Genomic DNA, 25,978 nt, shown 5'->3' on the forward strand with positions numbered 1-25,978 from the left:
ATATTATAATGTTTACTCATTTTTTTTATATACAAAATTCTTTTTATGTTAAATTTATGGGGCTATATATGTCATAGATCATGTTTAGTTTGTTAATGTGATTCATCTTTAGTTTGTTAAGTTTTTTCTTCTCAAACAACAATGCCTTGGAGTATCTAAGAAAGATGACGTAGATGTTAGTAATATTTATATATATTTAGTATATATATACAGCGGTGGATCATCATGGGTGCAGGGAGGGGCCTTGGCCGCCCCAAAAATTTTAAATTTTTTTTTACAATAGATATTTTGATTTTTTTTATATTATAAATATTAGGTATTTTGATTTTATTTTGTTATAAATATTAAATTAAATATTTTATTTCTTTTATAAACATAATACTTAATACTAATAAATAATAAAATATAAAATCAAATATAATAAAGAATAAAGATTAAAAAGATTTATCAAGATATTTTTTATTATTTGTTTTCATTATAGATTGTGTTTTTCATAAATTGTTTTCATATTTCATTCTCATTTTCTTTTGTTTCTGAAAAGAAAAAGATCTATTATTTTTTCTCTTATTTCTCCTTTATTCTCTTCCATCCTCGAGGAAGAAAAGAAGAAGGTAATTCTTTCGTCTCACTTGATAGTGAAATATTAATTGAATAATTTATTTAATGAGCCTCTTTTATATGTCTATGTCTTGAATTTCTTACAAATTGTTCTCATCTTCCATTCTTACCTATTTTCTTTTCTTTCGGAAGAGAAAAAGATCAATTATTTTTGCTTTCATCTCTCAAGTTCTCTTCCATTCGAAGAAATAAAGAAGAAGGTAATTCTCTTTTGTCTTACTTGATAGTGAAATATTAGTTTAATAATTTATTTAATGAGCCTCTTTTATATTAATTTTTTATTTTATCAACATAGAAGAAAAAATGATTGTACTGTGTTTTTTATAATTGAATTTTAAGTGTGGTTTGATTATCATTGAATTTTCTTTTGGTATTTATGTCTCTCAATTTTTTATTAGATTATGATAAATCATTTGTTAGTATTATTTTTTTTAAATAGGTATATTGATGAAGAATAAAGGAATAGATTATTTAAATAGGTATATTGATAAATCATTTTTGGTATTTATGTCTCTCAATTTTTTTCGTATACTTCATTTTTTGTTGTGTTAGTGACAATAATGAAATGTATAAATTTTGAATATATTATTTGAGCACCCCCAACAATGTTAGTCAAGATTCGCCACTATATATATATATATATATATATATATATATATATAAAATTAAAATATTTAGTCATACATGTTATGTTCATAAGTTGATTAATTTAGGTTTGGAAAATATAAATCTCTATGTATCGTACCATGTTATGTCTAAGGTTATATTAGCTTGAATTTCTTTCATAGCATGTACGAATTACCTATGTTTTGGGTAGTATAGGTTTTTCACGTATTTTGTACATGATTGAGCCATAAAGAGACTTAAATGTGTCATTAAGCACGACAATGTTATTCATAATGGTGTTTTCAGTTATATTGTCGTCATGTCCTCACATTGATGATGTGTTTATTTGTCATTATTTTATAATATGTTGATACAACAATCATATGGTCTCATAGACCCTATACAAGATATATTCCAGTAAGTATATACTCTCTCAAAAACTCACTCACTCACTCATACTCTCTTATACAATGTAGTTAAAATCAAGATTATAATTATGATCTTGAGGAGTTTATACAATCGTAGATCGTTTAACACGGATGGTAGATTTTACTTTTTATAATATATATATATATATATAAATATATATATATATATATATATATATATATATAATTGTTCGATTTTACTAGGAGTAGAAATTAATTCAATTTTATCCTTTGAAATTTCAAATAACATGTATGAAAATAATGATCGTAATAAAATATAAGAATACAAAAAGAATTAAAATAAAATAAAAAAGGAAAATAAATCAAAAGAAGTAATTTGTTGTCTGTCTTCATAAATAGCATTAATATATATTTCTTTAACAAGAAATAATAAATAGTAACATTATAATTAATAAACACTAGTTATTATGTTTTTGGAATATACAAAATTGTGGTCGAAAAATTGAAAAATTATGATTGTATTAAATTTTAATTGAGAAGTGTTGTGATATGTTGCACCTGGATTTAATTGTATTAATTTTTTACTGAGAAATGAATTTTAATTGTATTAATATTTAATTTAATCAGGTGAAAGGTGGTTCTTTGACTAACAATTATAACTATGTAAACTTTTAATTATTCACCAAAGAACATGCATAGGTTGTGCAACAAAAATTTCATAAGAAAACGACGATTTACATGATTTTACGATTTTGTTCAACAATCCTACCGATCATATTGTATTACGATTATGCATGGGATATGACTCATAAATACTATATAAAATCGTAACATCTTATGATTTTACGATTTAAATATCGATTTTGACTACCTTGCTCTTATACACATTCACACATCTCAAACTCTCTTACTAAGTTGAGCGTTGAGAAGTCTTTTTCAAGTGGATCTTCCCCTATTTAAGTCCTTGTCGAGTCCTATAACAGTCTCTTGGATGTTGTCATTCTAGTCTCAAATTGCTTAGGATTTGATGTCAAAGGCAGTTTAAATACTCCTTCCACCCTCTGAAATGCCTTCTAAGGACAAAACTGTGACAAAGTTCCAAACTCCAACACAGACAATATCTCGGGAATGCGATAATTAACCCTAGCAATGTTAGTCAACGGACTTGAGATTAGAATATATTTGTAAAGAAAGCAAATAAAAGAGATTCTATGTTGTATTTTATTGAAAGGAATAACATAAATATATACAAGAGAGAGTATCTATAATTAATATATATAATCCCAAGAGTTACGCTATTATTCCTATAATAATGCAAAAACGTGCAAATTGTTCCTGTAATTCAACTATTTTAATAATTAAAATATTTTTCTCATGATTTAATTTCTAACACTCCCCCTCAAGTTGGAGAGTGAATATCAAGAACTCCCAACTTGCACTTCATGGTAGAGAAAGCCTCTTTTCCAGTGGTTTAGTGAACACATAAGCAAGTTGTTCAGTGGAAGGTACATATTTTGTTGCAACTGAACCATCTTGAATCTTATCATGAATGAAGTGGCAATCTATCTCTATGTGTCTAGTTCTTTCATGAAATACTGGGTTAGCTGCAATGTGTAAGGCAACTTTATTGTCACAATACAACAATGTCGATTTAGGATACAATATCCGTGAATCTTTCAACAATGATCATAACCAAGTCAACTCACAATAAGTACCTGTCAATGCTCTGTATTCAAATTTTGTTGAGGATAGAGAAATTGTCTTCTGCCTCTTTGTTTGCCAAGAGATGAGGGAGGATCCAAAAAAAAATTACAATAACATGTAGTTGATTTTCGGGATACAAGACAACCTCGCTAATCTGAGTCACAAAAAGCACGGAAAGATACATCATTTTGTAAAAGCAAAATAGACTTTGATGTGGATTATTCTTTAAATATCGTAGCACACACATTGCAGCTTTCATATGAGGCTTGCATGGAGCATGCATGAATTTGCTTAGTATGTGCATGAGTAATTGTCAAATAAGTTAAGCGACAAACAACTCGCCTATATATTGATGGGTCCTTTAATAATTCCCCTTCATCGGAAAGCTTTGTATTTTGTTCCATGGGAAAATCCACGGGCTTAGTTCCAAGGTACCCACCATCTTTGATAATTTCCAAAATGTATTTTCTTTGTGATATGAAAATAACTTTTTTAGAACGAGAGACCTCAATACCTAGGAAAAAATTAAGATCACCCAAATCTTTTATCCGAAAATGATTGTGTAGAAATTGTTTAAGACTAGATATTGCAATAGGGTCATTACCAATTATGAGAATATCATCGACATAAATTAACAAAGTTGTAAATGACTTGCCTTTTGTACATGTAAACAATGAGTAATATGCTTTTGATTGAATAAAACCAGCAAGCTGAATAACTGTAGAGAATTTGGCAAACCATTGATGAGAAGCTTGTTTTAATCCTTATAAGGATTTTTAGAGGCGACACACAAGATTCTTCCCCTGTCGTTGAAATCCTAAAGGAAGGGACATATAGATTTTTTCGAAAAGATCACCATGAAGAAAAAGGTTATGGACATCAAGTTGATGAAGAGACTAATATTGAGCAGCAGCCAAAGCTAATAAACAACAGACTATGACCATTTTAGTAGTAGGTGAAAAATTGTCATGATAATCGATACCTTCTAGTTGTGTATATCCCTTTGCAATAAGACGTGTCTTATATCGTCCAAGAGAATCATCATATTTGCGTTTGATTTTAAACACCTAACGACAACTAATAACCTTCTTTCCAAGAGGAAGAGTTGTAATAGACCAAGTATTATTGGCCTCCAAAGCAGCCAATTCATATTGCATTGCCTCTTGCCAATGAGTGTGAGAAACAACTTTTTCATAACATGTAGGTTCAATATCATTAGTAATAAAGGACTGATGTTGAGGGGTATAACGATCATAAGAGATAAAATTGCAGAGAGGATATCATGTACCTTTATTTGGAAAAGATTAAGAGGATGACAATGGGCCAGCGGACATTACCTGATTGCAAATATAATCTCGTAAAGTTGCAGGAGGACCATGAGATCGTTGAGAACGACGCAAGGGAACCACAGGTGGGGAATTAGTGGGAGGCACAATTATGTTTTCTTTAGGTGGTGGTGGTGGAGTGTATGGAAGAGTCGTAGACATAGGCTTATTTGGGACAATATTAGGTATGATAGGGTCTATGGTGGTGAAAGAAGTGTCAATAGATTCATACGAAAAAATATCCTAATGGAAGATAACATCACGACTAGTGAAGACTTGGTGAGTTTTGAGATCATATAACTTGTAAGCCTTTTGGCCAAGAGGATAACAAAGAAAAACACATTTTTGGGCACGAGGAGCAAACTTATGAGAAACATGAACATTAGTAGCATAAGCAAGACATCCAAAAACTTGAATGTGTGAATAAAAAGGGATTTTACCATATAGGCGCTCAAAAGGTGTCTGACGTGATAGAAGAGGCGTAAGCAACCTATTAATAATATGTATAGCAGTGGAAACACATTCTGCCCAAAAGTGTAAGGGAAGCTGGGCTTGAAAACGAAGAGTGTGTGATGACTCAAGGATATGTCTATGTTTACGCTCGACAACTCTGTTTTGTTGTGGTGTGTAAGTGCAAGAATGTTGGTAAGTTGTTCCTTGTTGTGTAAAAAAATCTCGCATAGATGGCATGTCTGTTTTGCTATAGTACAAATATCACAAATTGTATTTGACTCTAAAGAGAGGTTTAACAAAGTTTTAGCCATGAAATCTAATCTAGATGGAGATGGATGTTCTAGTCGTCGATGCCACAAGGTAGTAGAAGTGTTTGAAGGAGGAGATGACTTGGTGACATGGGCTGCGAGTGATGGAATGGGATTGTGTGACTTATCTAATGTCATTACAACCATGTAATAGAGTCCACCTTGTTGTTTACCTAAACCAATTGTCATTCTCGTCATCAAATCTAGTAAAATACACCTACAAGGAAAAAAAGTTACTGAACAATTTAAATCTCTTGTGACCCGACTTACTGACATCAAATGTATTGTGCAAGATGGTACCCCAAGCACATTTGTTAAAGAAACAATTGACTTAAAGGTATAGTTCCAATAGAGATAATAGGGGCTTGATTACCATTTGGCATAACAATTGGTGGTAAAGAAGTGTTTTCTTTTATGTTGAAAAGCAAGGTTGGTGAAGAAATAATGTGATTAGTGGCCCCACTATCAATTATAAGTTTGGATGGTGACGAACCTGAAGGAACATTGGCGTTGTTGACCTTAGGATTAGCTGACAAAGATGATGCATTACCCTGCATAATAGACAACATCTGTTGAAGTTGTAGTTCGGTTAATCCATTGTGGATTGCAATTGTTGCATCACTGGAGTCGATGTGACATTATTTATTGAAAATTGACTATTTCCATTGGGCTTAGAATAAGCATTCTGGGTGACTCCATGCCTTGGGTGTTCAGAAGGATAACCGTGTAGCTTCCAACATGTTTCTTTTGTATAATGATCTCTATCACAATAAGAACAATGTCGTGAATTTCGATTAGATGAATTAAAACGAGAAGGAGGACCTTGTTTGTGCCGAACAACAAGAGCTATTGGTTTATTCTTTTGAACAATCATGGCTAAAGCTTCTATTGTGTCACGTGTGGTACTCAAATGTCGTTGTTTTTCTTCTTGAATGATGGAAGAATAAGCCTGTGTAACACCAAGCAGGGATTCATTAAGAGAATTTGACCACAAATAGCATTATAAGAGTCATTCAATCCCATAATAAACTGCATCAATTTGTGCCTTTTATTGTCTACTTCACAAGTGCAGGTTGTATTACTATAGGAGCCTAACTCATCCCATAATTTCTTTAACTTTGTGTAATAGGTTGCGACTATCATTTGATCTTGAGTCAAGCAAGTAATGTCTCTCTCAATCTGAAAAATATGTGGTGCATGACTTTGAGAGAAGCAATTTTGAAGATCTTCCCAAACTTCGTGAGCAGTATCATATAAAATAACACTATCTATAATATCAGGTGTCAAAGAATTAAAGATCCAAGATAATACCATGTCGTTGCAATTTTTTCCATGATGCATATTCTTCTGGTTTGTCTTCCACAGAGGGTGCCTTGAGAGTTCCATCAACAAAACCGAATTTGGATTTTGCATTTTAAAGAGATGACCATGGCTTACGCTAAGTCAAAAAGTCATCTCCATCTAGAGGTTTTGAAACAAGGACCATTTCGGGATGGTTAGAATAATGGAAAGAATACGAACTATTGAAATGTGGTTCTTTTCCATCGTTAGCCATGGAAACAAGGATAGGAAAAAGATAAAAAGAAATGATTGAGCAAAGGATCATCCTTACTTTGATACCATGTAAAGAAAACAAATAAAAGGGATTATGTGTTGTATTTTATTGAAAGGAATAATAGAAATATATACAAGAGGAAGTATCTATAATTAATATATACAATCCCTACAATTACACTATAATTATCTATATTTTATAAGGTTTAATTAATCGTAAGGTACCCAGTTTGGTACTAGAGTGTCAAATTGGTACCCGCTTTTAAAAAAGTGTCAATTGCATCCCAACTTTTGAAAATTGCTTCAATTAGGTCCCTTTCAGACAGAGTTGACTAACGCCGTTAGTCAACGTGCCACGTGTCAATCTGTGGTTTTTTTGATTTTTTTTAAAAAAAAATTAATTTTTTTTTTAATTTTAAATTTTTTTTTTAAATTTTTTTTTAAAAAAATAAAAATGCCACGTGTCAAGTCCCTGTGTGTGACACGTGGCATTGTCAGTGACACGTGGCATTGTCAGTGCCACGTGGCATTGTAATGCCACGTGTCAGTGTCACTATTAGATGTCATTGTGTTGATTTCGATTTGGTCCCCACATATGTCTTTTTGTTTCAATTTAGTACCTAAGTATGTGTATCTGATTCAATTTTGTCCCAATTTTTTTTTTAATAATTAAAATATTTTTGTAATCCATTTTTTATAAGATTAAAAATAATTAAGTATAAATATTTTTACAAAATTAAGTACTAATATTTATAATGTTTCTCTCAATTTCAGACCAAATTTATTATTTGTATGAATGTTATGCTATTTATAAGTACTAAAATGACTTTTACCACTAAATTTTAATATAAATATCAAATACTTAATTTTTTTTAAACTTTTATACTTAATTACTTTTAATTTTATTAAAAAATATTTTAATTATTAAAAATTATTAGGTCAAAATTGAATCAAATACACATAAGTAGGTACTAAATTGAAACGAAAAAACATAAATGGGGACTAAATCGAAATCATCACAATGGCATTTGATAGTGACACTGACACGTGGCATTACAATGCCACGTGACACTGACAATGCCACGTGTCACACACAGGGACTTGACACGTGGCATTTTTATTTTTTTTTAAAAAAATTTAAAAAAAAATTAAAAAATTAAAAAAAATTAATTTTTTTTTTAAAAATCAAAAAAACCACAAATTGACACGTGGCACGTTGACTAACGGCGTTAGTCAACTCTGTCTGAAAGGGACCTAATTGAAGCAATTTTCAAAAGTTGGGATGCAATTGACATTTTTTAAAAGCGGGTACCAATTTGACACTCTAGTACTAAACTGGGTACCTTACGATTAATTAAACCATTTTATAACTATGGAAGTCAAAGTGAGTCAACCCGACTTACATGGGTTGGCTCACCACAGGTTGAACTGAACAAAAGGCTAGCTCAACGCGACTCACTTTAAGTTGAGTCAAAAAATTTCTAATCTAACCTGATCCATCACAAGTTGGTGGATTAGTAAGTTGACTCACATATGAATATTTTGTTTTTGCAATTTAGAATATAAAGAGGACTCTCTTTTGTATCCACATTTCATAATTCTAATTTTACCCTTTAAAATATAATTACTTGTTAAATTTTAAAAATTAATCATTACTCCTACATGTTTTTATAAACCTTTCTATCTTCTCTCCTTCTTTCTTTCCTTATTCATCAACATTTATTTTGTCATCTTTTGTCCATTCATTTCATTTTGTTTTTAATAAATATAAATGTATTTTTTATGTTAATTTAATAACATTATAATATCATCACCTACAATATAATATCATACATATTTAAAAAATGTGTATACATACGCTCAACGGTATCTGTGTTTACACTAATGTGGGTTAAAATGAATCTGACACATTTAACCCACAAGTTAAACCGGTTTGAACCAAGTTGAAGATGGGTTGATATGTGACCCACCAACAATAACACTTTATCACTATTTTACCATTTTTTATAAGTTTTTTATTAAATAATTTATTATTTTTAATTATATAGGTTCTTAATTTGATTTTTTTGAAGTGCTATAATACTGTTCAATAATATTTGAATAGTTTAGATGCTTAATTTATTTTTTTGTTACTCGTTGTTATATATGTTGATAGTTTAATTTTCAACTACTATTATTATAATAATATTTGGATAATTAGTTAAATACTTCAATTCCACTACTATAAAAAAAATCGATACAATCCACTTTTGTTGCACTGAGCCTAAGAGTTTAAAAATTTAAAATTATAGTATATTTATTAAATTAATTTGAAATTATAAAGTATAATTAAATTTAATATAAATATTTTATTTTATAAAATTAAACAATAATCTTTTAACTAATTTTATGATAAAAATGTATTTAAGTTATTTATATATATATATATATAACAAAATGTATTGTATATAATTATTTTAAATAGTATATTAAGATTTAGTCAATCAAAATTAATAAATCAAATTATATTTTAAATAAAATATTGAGTAAACAATGTAGACAAATGTAATAGTAGAATTTTTAATAATAAAAATGATGAACAATATGAATAGACCTTATAAAAATACAAAAGTTAGACAATACAAAAATATGATCAGTAGATGATATAAAACTACAAATCAAAGACCTAGACTGTGCATATAAATATAAATAGTAGACTCTTTAAAAATACAAATGTTAGAGAATGCAAGCAAAATATAAATAGTAAACGATCAAAACTACAAAATGTAAACCATGCAAAAGAATATAAAGAATAGACTCTGAAAAAATACAAAGATTTGACATATGATGGATTCGTCTATTGAGTCTTTTTTTCACAGTTCGCTTGTATTTTAAATTTTAAATTTAAACTTTGTTACCATATTTTTATAGTTTTTTCCAATTTAGAATTTGAAATTCAAAATTTTTATTACTTTATATTTATTAAACAGACTTTAAATTTTTGTATATGTTTTATATTTTAAATGTTAATTTTTTTTATTGTCGTTACGATTTCAAATTTTAAATCCAAACTTTATTATTTTATATATTAAAAAAATTTCTCACTCTCCGAATTAATAAGTAGAGAACATCTTGGTTTTCAATAAACTAATTTCGAAAGTTATTTAAAAAAAACACTTTACAATGGTTTATAACATCATTTTAGAAAATGAAATATTGTATGGTTTTTTATTTTTAATATACTTATTTATAACATGGTGTGAAAATATGAAAAATATTACCAATTCTTATTTTGATTTTTATTTTGGGTATAATTTTGATATGATATTGAAATTAAAAAATGATGACTTTTATGGTTCGCAAGTTTAGAAATTTATATGTTTCAGGTAACATTATATTTAATAAATATATTTGTATGTGTGAATGTTGTATATATTTGAATATTTCAATTCAATATAATTCTTATTTTGATTTTTATTTTGAGTATTATTTTTATATGATATTGAAATCCAAAAATGACGACTTTTATGGTTTGCAAGTTTAGAAATTTATATGTTTTAGGTAACATTACATTTAATAAATATATGTGTATGTGTGATTTATTATTATTTAAATTATCTTATTTATTTAAAATATAAATTTAAAATTTAAAATTTAAAATAAGGATACAATCCTTCTGTGCAATTGAATGATGAACTGAAGATTTATAATCTGAAAAGTTGTTGAAAAATTTTAAACAAGGATTACAATAAATATAAATATAAATAATAAATAACCAATAAATGAATGAATCAATAAATAAATAGTAAATTTAAACAAAATAATGACATTTAAAATTTTGATGTAACCACATAGTCATTCCCTAAATCCTAAATCCAAAAGACTCAATAAGAAGGATCAACTAACTTATTGAATATATTTAATAAATATGTGTGGGTCATTTGTTACTATTTCAATTATGTTAATATTTATTTAAAATTTTGAAAAAGTGGTTTAGAATTAAAATAAATAAATAAATTAAGTTTGTAAAATAAATAAATAAAAGTCTTAAATTATCAAAGACTTAAATTATGAAACTATCCTTTTGGTGGACTTCCCACCTTACAAAAATCAAGACATTTTAAAAACACAAAACGATTCAAAGACATAACACTTGAGTAACCGGTTACAACAATAAAAAAAAATTAAAATTTTAGTTATGAAATCGTCATTTTCAATACACCTGCAAAAGACTTCTCAACGCTCAACTTAGTAAGAGAGTTTGAGATGTGTGCATGTGTATGAGAGCAAGATAGTTAAAATCGAGATTTATATTGTAAAATCGTAAGACGTTACGATTTTATGTAGTATTTACAAGTCATATCCCATGCATAATCATAATACAGTAGGATTGGTAGGATTGTTGAACAAAATCGTGTAAATTGTCGTTTGTTATAAAATTTTTGTTGCACAACCTATTCATGTTCTTTGGTGAATAATTAAAAATTTACATAGCTATAATTGTCAGTCAAAGAACCACCTTTCACCTGATTAAATTAAATTTTAATACAATTAAAATTCATTTCTCAATAAAAATTTAATACAATTAAATCCAGGTGCAACATATCACAACACTTCTCAATTAAAATTTAATACAATCGTAAGTTTTCAATTTTGCAGCCACAATTTTGTATACACCCAAAGCATAATAACATTTAGTGCTTATTAATTATATCGTTACTATTTATTATTTCTTGTTAAAGAAATATATATTAATGCTATTTATGAAGACCAACAACAAATCACTTCTTTTGATTTTTTTTTTTGTTATTTTATTTTAATCCTTTTTGCATTTTTATATTTTATTACATTAATTATTTTCATACATGTTATTTAAAATTTCAAAGAATAAAATTGAATTAATTTCTAGTCCTAGTAAAATCAAACAATTATATATATATATATATATATATATATATATATATATATATATATATATATATATATATATTATAAAAAAGTAAAATCTACCATCCGTGTTACGATCTCATGATTTACGATTATGTAAACCCCTCACGATCCTAATTATAATCTCAATTTTAACTACGTTGTATTAGATAGTGAGTGAATTTTTGAGAGTATATACTTCCTAATACATCTTTTATAGGATCTCTGAGACCATATGCACTACTAAAAAAGATCATGATTCTTGTCAATTTTGTTTTGAATTTTTTTTTATAGAAAATACTTATAAATTTTGTTATGAAAAAAAAAATTGCAAGAAATTGCTGTCAATTTTGTTGTAAAATATTTTGTATAAACTCGCAAAAAATTTTGTAGGAAATATTTGCGAATTTTATAACTTTGTAGGAACTAATTGTCCATGAAGGAATTACTGCCAATTAAAATTCTGAAAAAAAGTCTTCTCTTGCAAATTTTTTTAACAAATTTGCAAGAAAATTCCCATATAATATCAGAATTTGTAGTGGTGATGATTGTTGTATCAAACTATTATAAAGTAATGACAAATAAACACATCATCAATGCAAGGACATGACGATAATATAATTCGCATAATATAACTGAAAACGCCATTATGAATATAATTGTCGTGATTAATGATACATTTAAGTCTCTTTATGGCTCGTTCATATATAAAATACATGAAAAACCCGAACTAACCAAAACATGGGTAATTGGTACATTCTATGAAAGAAATTCAAGCTAATAACCTTAGAAATAACATGGTACCATTTATAGGGAGTTATATTTTTCAAACCTAAATTAATTAACTTATCAACATAACATTTATGACTAAATATTAGTAGTATATATTTACTAAATATATATAAATATTACTAACATCTACGTCATCTTTCTCGGATACTCCAAGATATTGTTGTTTGAGAAGAAAAAACTTAACAAACTAAAGATGAATCCCATTCTAATCACAACCTCTTAAATTTAGACATTTTTAAATATGCATGATATTATATTTTAGGTGATGATATTGTAATGTTATTAAATTAATATACCAAAGAAATTTATATTTATTAAAAACAAAAATGAGATGAATGGAGAAAGATGAGAAAATAAATGTTGATGAATAAGGGAAGAAAGGAGGAAAGAAGATAGAAAGGTTTATAAGAAACATGTAATGTAAAAGTAATAGTTAATTTTTAAAAATTTAACAAATAATTATATTGTAAAACATAAAATTAAAATTATGAAATATATACAAAATAATAACCAAATAATAATTATAAATTAAAAAAATAAAACTAAAATTTTGCTAAACCAATCATTCTTGAACCCATATCAAGTCTGATTGAGATTAAAAATAACTCAGTTTGATGTCTTTATTTCAAACTACTATATGAATTTCTTATAGTTATCTATTAAGTTGTGATGTTTCAATTTATTCCTTTTATCTTCCAACAATTCTTAGTTTGAAAATTAAACGTATAAATATTATATATTGAAAATAAACAATATGATTAGATTTTTTACATAACAATTCAACTCTTAGAACTTTGTTAATTTTATAATTTGTTTATCATGTTCTCTTCAATGCAATTTTTTTTCTCTCCTATTTGTTTTTTTCAAAATTTACCATAAACTCAAGATTTGAATAATTTTACAATTAGTTTTTTTTTTTATCTTGGTTTCTTCAATTAAAAAGTTTATTTGTTTTTTTTTCTCTCTCTCATATTTTGTTTATCACAAAATACATGAAGATTGAACTATTGGCATCTTAGTAACTTTATAATTTTTTTTGCATGTTTTTATCACAACCTCAAGTAATGATATGTTTAATAGGCTAAACACAAAATAATGGTATTTTTTTTATTAAAGAAAAAGTTCAAAAATCAAAAAAGAAAAAGAAAAAAACTTCTTGAGAGTAAACACTGAACAAAAGTGTACAATGTTGTCATTTGAATTACTTTTCATTTCTGTTTCCTAATTTTTTTTAACATTATAAATTAAATTATGTTATTTGTTCTAATTTTGAACTAAGACAATTAATGAATTGTAATTTTAAAACTTTTATAATTTCAAGACCAATATAAATATATACAAATATAATACTTTTCTAAAACTAAATATTTATCTTATTCCGTAATGATTATGCTTTTAACAATTTATAAAATATCTCAAATATTTCAGTTTTCAATAATTGATCCAGCTTCAAATTGTTACTCTTTCTGTTTAAAAAAACAAATTAGATATTTATTAAGAAAATGGAATCATTTTAGAAAAACTATTTCCAAAAGTAATAAATTTCTTTTATAGAAGAAAAATAATATATTTCTTTCTTTTATAGAAGAAAAGTAATATACTTGTTATAATTCTTAATTTTAAAATAAATAAAAAACGTTTAGATCCCACATTTTATATAGCTATAAATGATTTAGCAAACAACCTTATTTCATGTTTTATCTCACTCACTCTGTGGAAACCCGTTGTCTTCCAAAACACACTCTATCCAAGAGTAGGATTAACCCTTAGAAGTGTGCCCAAATATCCAAATAAGCCCTTTGAATTTTGGTTTCATCTGACGTGTGTCCCACGCACAACACTAAGGTTAGGCTCTGTCTCTTTGTCTTTCTAATTCTCTTTTATTTTTAACATTCACACACTTTCTTTCTCTGTGTTTCTTCATCATAACAGTATATAACACCTGCATCCAAGACCCTTCACTCTTCCCTTACTCACTCTTTCTCTCTTCCTTCAAACAAATAGGTAAAGGATCATTCAGTTTAACATTAAGATAGCACTATGGACCCTGACGTCTTCGAGATTCCTCCCCCAATTCACCACCCTTCAAAGTTTTATCTCAACAACAAGGCAAGCTGCTGCCACCGATTCAAATTTAATTACTTGTGTTTCTCCTGATGGGGGTCTTCAATTTGTTTAAAGTTTTTATTTTTCTGAAAATTATTTATATGGGTCTTCACTTTTCTGCTATGATCTGTGTTTTTTTTTTTTTTTAATTTTTGTTTCTGTGTAGTTCTCATGAACAATATTTCCCCATTTTCTGCCATAGAGTAACTGTTTTTGCTGTTGTTGAGGCAACCTTTTCGTGTTTGTTGCTGCATGTGCGGTTTGTTATTTATTGGAAGGGGACGGGTTTAGTAGTGACGTGTGCATTCTGACATTGTAATTTTTTCCTCTGTTATGGATTGTGTATTTCTCTTATCTTCTTCTTTGCCTTTTGGGTCTTCATTTGATGATCACGTTATTGTTACCCCAAGGGATTGGAATTTAGAGTCTTTTGTTGTATTCCTTGGAATAGTAAGAGGATATGCTATAAATAGCCTTTTGGTAATATGTTGGTAATGATTTCTGTTTAAATCTTTTTGTAACTTAAGTCAAATTATAACATTTTCTTCTCCCTGTGACCTAAGTATAGATGATCATTTGATTGAGAAACTTCCAAATGACACAGTTTTTTCTTCTCAGGATGTTCTATTATGGCAATATGTGTATTGTGCATGTAAATTGCAGATGATAATTTTTTGGTATGATTTAGACGGATAATAATAAGGTTATGTGAGCTTTGTTGTGAGGGAACTTGGCAGTGGCTAATGCAAATTTGAACTGTGTCTAATACATTTTCCGGTCTATTTTCTCAAACCATGGAAAGATTAAAGGTGATTTTACTGATTTTTGTTCAGACAGGTTGGATAGACTAAACAAATTTGTGTTGGTCTATCAGTTTATTTATCTTTCTCTTTCTATGTCTAAATTGCAACTGCCTTTAAGAATAGACCAATTTGATTGAGTGAGCAGTAGATAAATAAATCACCTCTCCTAATTGATTAGGAACTTTGATTAAAACGGTAGTCTCTCATTGTTAGATGCTTTAATTGAGATAGTAGAGCTTATATATGCATCCTAATAGGATTTTATGATCATCACTACTGTTCTGCTGGTTTCTCCTAGAGTGCTGAATTTGATTTTTGTTTACTGTTTTTCTGTCATACGTGCATTAGATAGGATTAACATGTCAAGTTCTACTATATTTTTGTTATTTATGTGCAAGTCTGTTGCAAAGGAAATGTTCCTACCTTAGTCCCTGCTCATAAGAAATTGTGGGATCAATCAGTTTGTGACTTAGATAGTACTATTTTTATTTTTCTTGAGAAGTTTAGATGCAGTAATTTTTCTATTATTCTGCCAATAACCTTTTGTAAATCTAATGTGATTCTGCCATTCAAGCTATAAATGTGGGTAACTGTTGAGTCATTGTGATAAACATAACACAGTACCTTATTGTAATTGTAGTACACATGAGCTAAAGTGATTTTAGGAAAAGTAAATGGACACTTATTTAGGAATCCCTTTCTATAATAGTATAGATTCATTTTACCTTTTTCTCTGCTGTTTGAGGTTTTGGTTTTTTACTCGAGCATTTTCTTTTATTATCTTATCCACTATAATATGTTTTTGACTAAAACACCCTTGTTTGCCTTGATTTTTTATATAAATGTCCCCTTTATTTTTGAGACACAAACCTTTTTCTAATGGGTGAAGTTTTTGGACTAATAAAGAAAAATGAAAGGAGGATTTCAGTTTAGAATGTTTGTATTGGTTTTCAGGATATAGAGGAAATTTTGTTTAAGGAGATTTCATGTGTAATCTCTGTTTTTATGAAGATACCAGTACCTTCAGAAATCAGGATCCAATATCAAAGGGAAGAATACCAGTGGCAACTCTTCTGTATAATTTAGAGTAATATAAGAGGAGGATTGTTTTGCCATGTTCTGTTTGAAAATTGAACGAGCACCAATATTTTCTTTGATATATTTTTCTGTTCTCATATTGTAGTTTGTGCTTCATGAACGTTTGAGTGTATGTTTGCTTACTGACATATAATACTTGACTTTTACTTTCTAGGTCTTTTTGCATGACGTGATTGACATTGACAATGATGATGATGATTCTGACGATGTAATGATAATTGGTGAAAAAGTTAATAATAGTAACAAAGGGAAGACAATTGATGCTGTTCATGGTGATCTCCAAGTTGTGGTTTGTATAAGATTTATTTTTGTTATTTCTTGCATCAGATGGGCTGTATCTTTTCCAACATGAAGACGACTCTAACATGTTACTTGAAACCCTTTTCAGAATATGTCTGATTATCCTTTTCCAGTGCCTGATGCGGCAAAATTTGGATCAGTTGGTGGGATTGCGTCTTCTAATAATCCCCCTTCAGTGTCAAATAATGTAATCAGTGTTGATGGTCATGGCTCTGATCTATCATATGATGATGATGACTACGTTGGTATTTTGTCGGCGGAAGACTATATGGATGCAGATGATTATACATTATTACAGAAACATTTTGATCATGTGGATATACCTCCTGGAATTGAAGCACCGTTTACTTGGTTGCCACTAGGATATGATTTAGGTTTTAAGAAGACTGAAAATAGTATGTTTTCTCCTTGGGATCATATGCAATCAAATGCTGCATTAAGTTCCATGACATCCTCTTCCCAGCCTTCTATGTCATTAGATCCATTTAACTCTAAAATTCAAGCAGCTTTAATGGGTGGTACTGACACTCAAATAAAAATGGAGGATGTTGCTTACTCCTCTGGAACTTCTCAATTTTTTTCTCAATCTGGCCCTTCTAAGAAGAAATCAGCTACTTCAAAACCCAGAGGACGTACTTCAAATGCTTCAGTTGGAGTAGAATCATCTAAGTCTCACTGGTTGTCAGGGTCTTTCCATAGCAAAAAGAAGTCTTCTTCGGCATACCTTAGTTTATTTGACTCAATGGTGGCTGATAAGCAACCACATGCTGGTCAGCCATCAAATGGGGGGAAATTTAAAACTGCTATGATGGCAGATGGAAGTAGTGTTTCCTCCCATTCAAATTTCATTGGACAACATGGAACTGCTATGATGGCAGATGGCAGTAGTGTTTCCTCCCATTCAAATTTCATTGGACAACATGGATCATCGCATACTTTGGGAACAGATCCAGGAAAATCTTGGTGGAATATTTCTCAAAATTATAAATCATTTTCTACTCCTCAAAAAAATGTTTCTAATAATATTTATTATCCATTTGATCCTTTTGTTACCCAAACTGAGCATGGTTTTAATAACTCGGTTCCCAATTTTGCTGGAGATGGATTTAATGGAAAAGCAGTGGATAGCCCTATTGTTACAATTTCAGATGAAGCCAAAGATGAAATTATGAGGAAATTTCGAAGTTTTAAACAATTTGACACTGTTGAGGACACTTCAGATCATTACTTCGTCCGTAACAGTTCTTCAACGAAACAGGTAAATTTTTGAAGTGCTCTTTGTTTCAGTTCTGTTCTTAATTATTTGGGTTTATGTTGAACATATTTCTTGAACAGCCTCCCAAGAATTGGGCTAAAAAAATCCAGGACGAGTGGAAGATTTTGCAGAAGGATTTGCCAGGTGAGTTTGTTTCAGTACTCCTGCTTCAAAATTGCTGTACTATTTTGCCTAATCCAATTTAGTCTTCAATTCTTTTTGAGCATTATTACATTTTTTGATAGAGCTTTTTCTGAATAAACTTCATTCAGCATTTTCATGGCTAATTTATGATTTACTCTTATAGAATAGTGCTTACTTATTAACCTTTTTCTTAGAAGTCCAGATACTTGTTCTGAAATTGGTAGTAGAAATAACTATAAAGTGATCTGAATACCATAATGTGCTACCTGCCACTGGCATTATACTAGATCTCTTACTTCTTATTCTTTTCCGCTTGTCCCCTACAGATTCAATATTTGTCAGAGTGCACGAGTCAAACATGGATCTTCTGAGGGCTGTGATTATTGGAGCTGAAGGGACTCCATATCATGATGGCCTATTCTTTTTTGATGTTTTCTTTCCCAGTGGCTATCCCAATGTACCACCGGTATGTGGTTGCGAATACTGTATCTGACCGGACCGACCAATGTTTTTTATTGTTCATTCTTATCGTATAAAGTCTGACACAAGGGGCATGTTTCATTGCAGCAAGTGCATTACCACTCTGGAGGTCTAAGGCTCAACCCAAATTTGTATCATTGTGGCAAAGTATGCCTTAGTCTGCTGAACACCTGGAGTGGCAGCAAAAATGAGAAGTGGCTTCCGGGCACTTCAACGATTCTACAGGTTCTGGTCTCCATTCAGGGTCTAATTCTGAATACAAAGCCTTACTTTAATGAACCTGGATATGAACGCATGAGTGGTTCAGCTAGTGGTGAAAAGATGTCCTTTCAGTATAATGAGGACACATTCATTCTATCATTGAGGACAATGATGTATATGATTCGAAGGCCTCCAAAGGTTTGCTTTCAACTCATGGTTCAATTTTTTTAACCCTTTGTCCACACCAGGCCTTGTACCAAAATGTGCTTTATGAGAGCTTAGTATCTTGAATACATTTCAGTATTTCTAGAGATTAGTTTCTGTATCTCAACTGGGGGTATCCCATGTTAAAAGAGAAATAAAAGTAAGTCATGCTTTTGGATGAGTTTTTCATCAATCCCTTTAGGATAAAAATCCTGAATTTGGGGGATCAAATAGGGCTGATCTCAGTGAATACACAATTTTCCCATCCCTGAGAGCCACTAGTATCTTCTTACCTTTTTCAACATGTTCTTGTACTTTGTTGAGCTTTAATGATGCATCCTTTGTCCTATCAACATAATCATCTTTGGAAAGTGGGAATCATTTGAATGAAGAATATAGCAAGAGCTGTAACACACACACACACAATTTGAATGATTGTTCTGTTCTCTCAAGCATGTTTTTATTTTTCTATGATTTGGAACTGAAAACTCAAATGCTGAATGTTATTTATTATATTTGGTTTCAGAATTTTGAGGATTTTGTCAAGGGGCATTTCTGCAGCAGAGCTAGTGATATTCTGGTGGCATGTAAGGCATACATGGAAGGTGCTCAAGTTGGGTGTTTGGTGAAAGGAGGAGTTCAGGACGTTGATGAGGGAGACAGAAGCTGCTCACAGAACTTCAAGCAGTCTTTAGCTGGATATATGAACATGCTTGTCAAAGAGTTTGCTCAAACTGGAGCAAAGGACATTGAGAAATTCCTTACTCTACCACCACCACCACCACCAACAGTACCAGTGAAAAAGCCATCAGGAGGGGTGTTGCTTAAGGCTGCAACCTGAACTGAACATTCTCTTGGATAAACCAAATTTTGAGGATTCATTGATACACACCCCGAAACTTCTTAGCACTTCTATATCACCTAATGACACTTTTCTGTTTGATGTTAAATACTTTTACTATTGTTATCTGCTCTTGTTTTCATGAACATAGAACAATCTCTGCTCATAATTGTATATAATTGCAAATAAAAATATAATGCCATGCTAGTATGACATAATAATAACCTGATCATATTATTCTAAACCTTGTTTGCTTGTTATGCTTTGTTTTGTTTCATTCATATTGAGCAAAAGGGTTAGCAAATTTGTTATAAGAGCTCTACTTTTGTAGAACAGGGTTGTTTTTACAGCAAATTTGATCGTTTTTGAATATTTTGTATCACCTTTGTTTTATGGATATCTATCTCTTTTTATCTTTTTTTTTTTCTCTTTAGGGTATCTATAAGCACATGAGTGTAATGAACCATTTTTCCAAATAAAGTTTGTCAATGATAGGGAAGTTTTAGTCTTCTTCACCGCTGCTTTATTGCAAAGAAGGATCCTTCAAAGTGTAGGCTCCACAAGTTTGTGACTAACACCTTTGGAAGTTGAAAGTAGCTGGTATTAGTTGAACTCATTTTGAAAAATAATACTCTTAATATCTTGTTTTACACTTTTCCAACTACAACTAAGAGAATTTGTGGAATCTTAAACTATTTGATTGATGAGGTGTTTCTTTATGAAGACAGAAAGAAACGATACTTTTCCCCTTAGAAATAAGAAAGAATTTTTTTTTAGAATCTTGGACCATTTGATTAATAGCATGTTTATTTTTAAAGAAGGAAAGAGACTGAAAAAGAAAGATAAGAGAAAAATACAAAGAAATATTTTTTAACACAATTGAAAAATGTTAATTTTGGACTGATATTTATTTATACCGATATTTATTAATTATAGATAAATATATACAATCTTTTTATTTTCACTATTTTTCTTCCATCTCAATATCACTTTCTTTCTCTTCTTTTTTTTATTTTTACTATTTATTAAAATTTTGTTATTATTTTTTATTTTTGATTCTATCCTAGCCTAGTTATGGCTTAGAAGATCCGTCGGTGGGCCCTTCTGCCCCCAAAGTTTGGTCCAATTGACCTCTTTTTCCAAGTTGAGGGGACACAGCATTCCCGTGTTTGCTACTTCACAGCTTATTGGGCTACTTTCAGGCCCATCATTTCTCAACCTCTTCTTGTTTGACTGGTCAATGGTAATATAAATTTTATGTATTGTAATACATTTTAATTATATTTCATATCATTTTAGCCCTATCATATATTTTTATAACCTATAAAAGTTTATATGATATTTTTCCCTGTTTGGTTTTAGAGTAAACTCACTTAAAAAAAATCATAAAAACAACTTCTAATTACATTATACTATTAAAGATTATTCTAGTAATGAAACTTTTTAAATAATGGGTTGATTTGATTTCATTCTATACATTATAAAGTCGTTGATGAAAAAAAAAGAGATTAATTTGTATAGCATGGTCACTTCAAACAAGTAAACATTTAATTTGATTTAATTTAATTGATTTAGAGAAAAATGGTATTAAAGATGTATTATAACTGGACAATTTAGTGATTGAAACATGAGGTATATGTAATGGAAAAAAAAAATTTCATACGAAAATAAGAAAAATAAAGTTAAGTCACATAATTATACATAAATGGTTAATTTTTGAAACAACTTAAACTTAAACTCTGTTTTTAAAATTATTCAGCTTTTAAAAATGATCATGCAACAATTTTTATTCATAAATTAAACAAATTATTGTTATTATTTATTTTTCTGGTTCTCGTATTAAAACGTTTCATTTTATAGGTTTTTGTGTTGACTGTGTCCACAAAGTCTTCCTTAAGACGTTTTCTTTGGTTTCCGCTATAATTATACAGATTGGTAACGACTTAAGCACGCAACGACTTGTTACTTGTGGTTGTGGATGAAGAGAATGATATTAAATAAAAGAAATTAAAAAAAGAAAAAAAAAAGTGTTATTTTTATGCATCTCAATAATATATATCATGTTAATTTTGAATATTGACTTTCAACAGTGAAAATTCTAATAATTTTGAGTTAATTTAAATTTTATAAATATAATGAGTATAAATTTTATATTAGTCTTATCTTATGCGACTGTGAGATGTTATCTAATTTGTTTGACATTCATAAGATGTTATATATTTAATATGCGTTTAAAATTCGTGCACTTTAATGCTTGTGCAAAATAAACCATTCATGCTGTAAAATAAATAGGCTGTTTAAGTCTTTTTTTTTTTCATATATAAATTTAATTTTTTTTTTACTCCATTGTTTCTACTCAGCATGATTTAAACTTATTTAAGATTTCTAATACAAAGTATAGTTCAAATTATAACTAAGAACTCCATTACGATTTTATATATTTTAATTAACCCCATACCTTAACAAAATCTTTATTTAATTAACAACAAATAATTGGAAAAAAAAAAGTAGACTTTTCAAACGAATTACTTTTACTTTATTTTGTTTTTAGTTGACGGTTGTTTTCTTCACATGCATCCATCAAATTTCTCATTATTATAAACTATTTTGTGATTATTACAAAATCTAAGATAAGATTTGCAATTTGTATTCAATGGGAAGAAACAGTGTGATGTTAATGTTTGAAATCAGTTTTTTTTTTTTTTTTTTCATGTACTATGAGGCCCAAACACGCCTCATAAATCATGTGTCATCTCTACGATACATATCGAATATTGATATGCATACAAAACATATATCAGTAAACTTATTACCTAAGTTCCTATTATGTTTAAAAAATAAGAAAAATAATTTATATGATCATTACTTTTTACTTTTTAAATGTTAGATAAATAAATAAATTTTTTTTATTTTGTGTTAACGAACAATGTGTTAATTAAAAGTTTAAAACTGTATCGTATGTCCTATGTTTTCTCAATTATTTAGCTGTATTTCCGTGTGTGTGTGTTTTATCCATGTCTATCCGAGCTTCATAGACTACCAGTGCAAATAGATACTATAAATGTACTGTGAATTGTTGCTTTGTTTCTCACTTTCTCTACCCTTCATAATAACCAAACTATAGTTCATCTTCTCATGTTCATGGATTCTCTTCTCACCATTCTCTTTTCTCTTTTCACTTTCTTCTCCTTCAACCTTGTTCCCTCCTTTGCCTCACCACCATCTTACCAAGACCACTGTGCTTCCACAGTTCCCCACTCCACCCCCACCACCAAACTCAGCAACAATCCTTTCCCTCTTTCTGATCATCACTACGGTTTCTACAAAGGAGGTGATACCATCATTGATGTTGGTGCTTCTTGGAACAGTTTCTCCTTTCACCTCTCAAAAAGGAGCACACGTGCGACTCAAAATCCAAACCTTTTCAAGCTTCAAGGCACCGTGTCTTTTAGAAGCGCCAACACATTCAGTGACGGTTCATACTATGTGGGTCAACGGCGTTACCGTAAAGGTTACGTAAGCTTCAAGCTTGAAGGGTTTTGGCATGAACCTTCAGGGAAGGTCTGCATGGTGGGGATTGGCAGTGGTTACTCCAAAAAAGGTGACTCTCTCAACGTGAATGCTGTTTTTAAGCTCAATGATGTGTTCAATGTAAGCAATATCACTACCTTGGTCAGTGGAAGCTTGGAGAATTTGAGTTCTGAAAAGGGTGATGATAATTCCTTCGAACCCATTTCTGTGTTGATGCTTCCAAATGAAAAATACAATTATACTCTGGATTCTGCAGAAGTTGTCAATGAGTTTTCTGATGGGAGTGATGCTGATGCTGATCAAGGATTAGCATTGAATTTAGATTCATTGAGTTTTTGTAAGTCTCCCATCACTTGGGTGCTCAGAAATCTCCAATTACAGTACTCTCTTGAGTGCCATGATTCTAAGAATTGCAGCATAAGTGGGAGTTCTGGTAAACTTCCACCTCTAATGTCTTTGACAACCATTGGGTGTTCTCAGACTACTAAGAAACATAGATTAAGGGTTCTGGTGGAATTTCAAGATATTAATTATTATCTGATTAACCAGAGTTTTGATCCCAAAACTATGTTAGTAGGGGAAGGATGGTGGGATGAGAAGAACAACATGTTGAGTGTAGTTGCTTGCCATTTCATGGGCAAGTCATCATCCTTGGTTGAAACTCATGTGGGTGATTGCTCAGTAAGACTAAGATTGAGATTCCCCTCAATTTGGTCAATAAAAAACACCAGCACCATAGTGGGCCAAATTTGGAGCAATAAGAGTGCAATTGATTCAGGATATTTCAAGATGGTAACATTTAGGAATGATGACGGTCGTGGGGTGGGAATTCATGGCTTAAAGTACGAGTTTAGCGAGCTAGAAAGGGTTAACAAATCATGTCCAAGGCCAACACATAAGCCTAATGACAAGGGGAAAAGATACCCAGAGGCCTATTCTTATAACATGAGATTTGATATGTCAGTTAAAGAGTCCAAGAAAAGAGTAGCTTGGGGTTATTCAGAACCCATAGCTGTTGATGATGAAATCTCTGAGTTTTCCCAATATACATCTGAATCTTTCATAATCTCAAATGAAGTTCCTGATGGAACCATTGACATCAACAACGGTAGCTTGTTTAACATCAGCTACAAGATAAGCCTCTCCGTGTTGACTCCTTCAGTTAACAAGAATTCTGTGTTTAACTTGTCCTCTGAGAGAGTGAAGATCAATGCAGAAGGAGTTTATGATGCTGGAGCAGGAACCTTGTGTATGGTAGGTTGTCGTGAACTTAACCCAAAAAATGAGACACCAGTGGCTCATTCTACGGACTGTGACATTCTTCTGAATATTCAGTTCCCACCATTGGACTCAAGTGATAGAAGCTACATCAAGGGAAGTATTGAAAGCATGCGCAAAGAATCTGATCCTCTTTACTTCAAGCGTTTAGACATATCAGCAGTTTCATACTACAGGCAAGCAGCAAGGAGAAATCTTTGGAGAATGGACATGGAAGTGATCATGGCTCTGATATCTACAACTCTTGCATGTGTTTTTGTGGGGTTGCAACTCTACAAGGTGAAGAGAGAACCAAATGTGCTCCCCTTCATCTCACTGATTATGATGTCAATTCTCACTTTGGGTCACATGGTACCTCTTGTTCTGAACTTTGAAGCTCTTCTCACTCAAAATCCCAACAACAACAGAAGGTGGATATTTGGAAACAATCCATGGCTTGAAGTGAATGAAGTGAGTGTGAGGCTTGTCACCATGGTGGCTTTCTTGTTGCAATTCAGGCTCCTGTATCTCACATGGTCAGCAAAAAAGAGTGCTGAAAGCAAGATTGCTGAGAGGAACACTGCTTATGTTACATTACTTTTGTATGCAGCAGGGTTTCTTGTTGCATTCTTGTTGAAGTTGAAGAAGAATGGAGACAAGGATTCTGTGTATGTTCCTATGTACAACCAACCTTCATCATGGGAGAACATCAAATCTTATGGTGGTTTTGTTTTGGATGGTTTTCTCTTGCCACAAATCATTCTTAACCTGTTTTCAAACATGAGTGGCAATGTTCTTTCATGCTCCTTTTACTTTGGAACTACTTTTGTGAGATTGTTGCCCCATGCTTATGATCTTTACAGGACTCACACTGATGATCCTCTTGGTAATGGATCATACTACTATGCAGATCCAAGTGAAGACTTTTACTCAACCGCTTGGGATATTGCCATTCCATTGGGAGGGTTTTTCTTTGCTGTTATTATCTTCTTGCAGCAACGTTTTGGTGCTCATTATGTTTTGCCTCAGAGATTCAAAAGGGTGTATCAGAAGGTGCCTGTAGTTACTGATTCAGAAGCAGAAGTAGAGACAACCAACAAGTAA

The 25,978-nt window shown here is 30.4% G+C and overlaps 2 protein-coding genes across 2 annotated transcripts; both read left to right on the forward strand.

Annotated features, from left to right (window-relative positions):
* The first annotated feature begins 14,363 nt into the window (after positions 1-14,363).
* LOC114185266 (uncharacterized) lies at positions 14,364-20,330 on the forward strand. The gene is made up of 8 exons (XM_028072893.2): positions 14,364-14,499; positions 14,659-14,763; positions 16,816-16,950; positions 17,050-18,219; positions 18,297-18,360; positions 18,687-18,826; positions 18,928-19,239; positions 19,772-20,330. The coding sequence occupies exons 2-8, from the start codon at positions 14,695-14,697 to the stop codon at positions 20,084-20,086; spliced, it is 2,205 nt and encodes a 734-aa protein (XP_027928694.1). The 5' UTR covers positions 14,364-14,499; positions 14,659-14,694; the 3' UTR covers positions 20,087-20,330.
* A 2,897-nt stretch (positions 20,331-23,227) lies between these two features.
* Positions 23,228-25,978, forward strand: LOC114182992 (uncharacterized). The gene has a single exon (XM_028069806.2). It carries the CDS (start codon positions 23,228-23,230, stop codon positions 25,976-25,978), a length of 2,751 nt encoding a protein of 916 aa, XP_027925607.2.

The sequence above is a fragment of the Vigna unguiculata genome, chromosome 5 (assembly GCF_037176805.1).
Source record: "Vigna unguiculata cultivar grain cowpea cultivar isolate G323 ecotype 2 chromosome 5, ASM3717680v1, whole genome shotgun sequence".
NCBI lineage: Eukaryota > Viridiplantae > Streptophyta > Magnoliopsida > Fabales > Fabaceae > Vigna > Vigna unguiculata.

Bases quoted from the DNA above. Each gene is read 5' to 3' on its own strand.
- LOC114185266 (XM_028072893.2), top strand. From the start codon at position 14,695: ATGGACCCTGACGTCTTCGAGATTCCTCCCCCAATTCACCACCCTTCA. The intron at 14,764-16,815 runs GCAAGCTGCTGC...TTTACTTTCTAG, and splicing joins AGTTTTATCTCAACAACAAG to GTCTTTTTGCATGACGTGAT. The intron at 16,951-17,049 runs GTTTGTATAAGA...AACCCTTTTCAG, and splicing joins ATGGTGATCTCCAAGTTGTG to AATATGTCTGATTATCCTTT.
- LOC114182992 (XM_028069806.2), top strand. From the start codon at position 23,228: ATGGATTCTCTTCTCACCATTCTCTTTTCTCTTTTCACTTTCTTCTCC.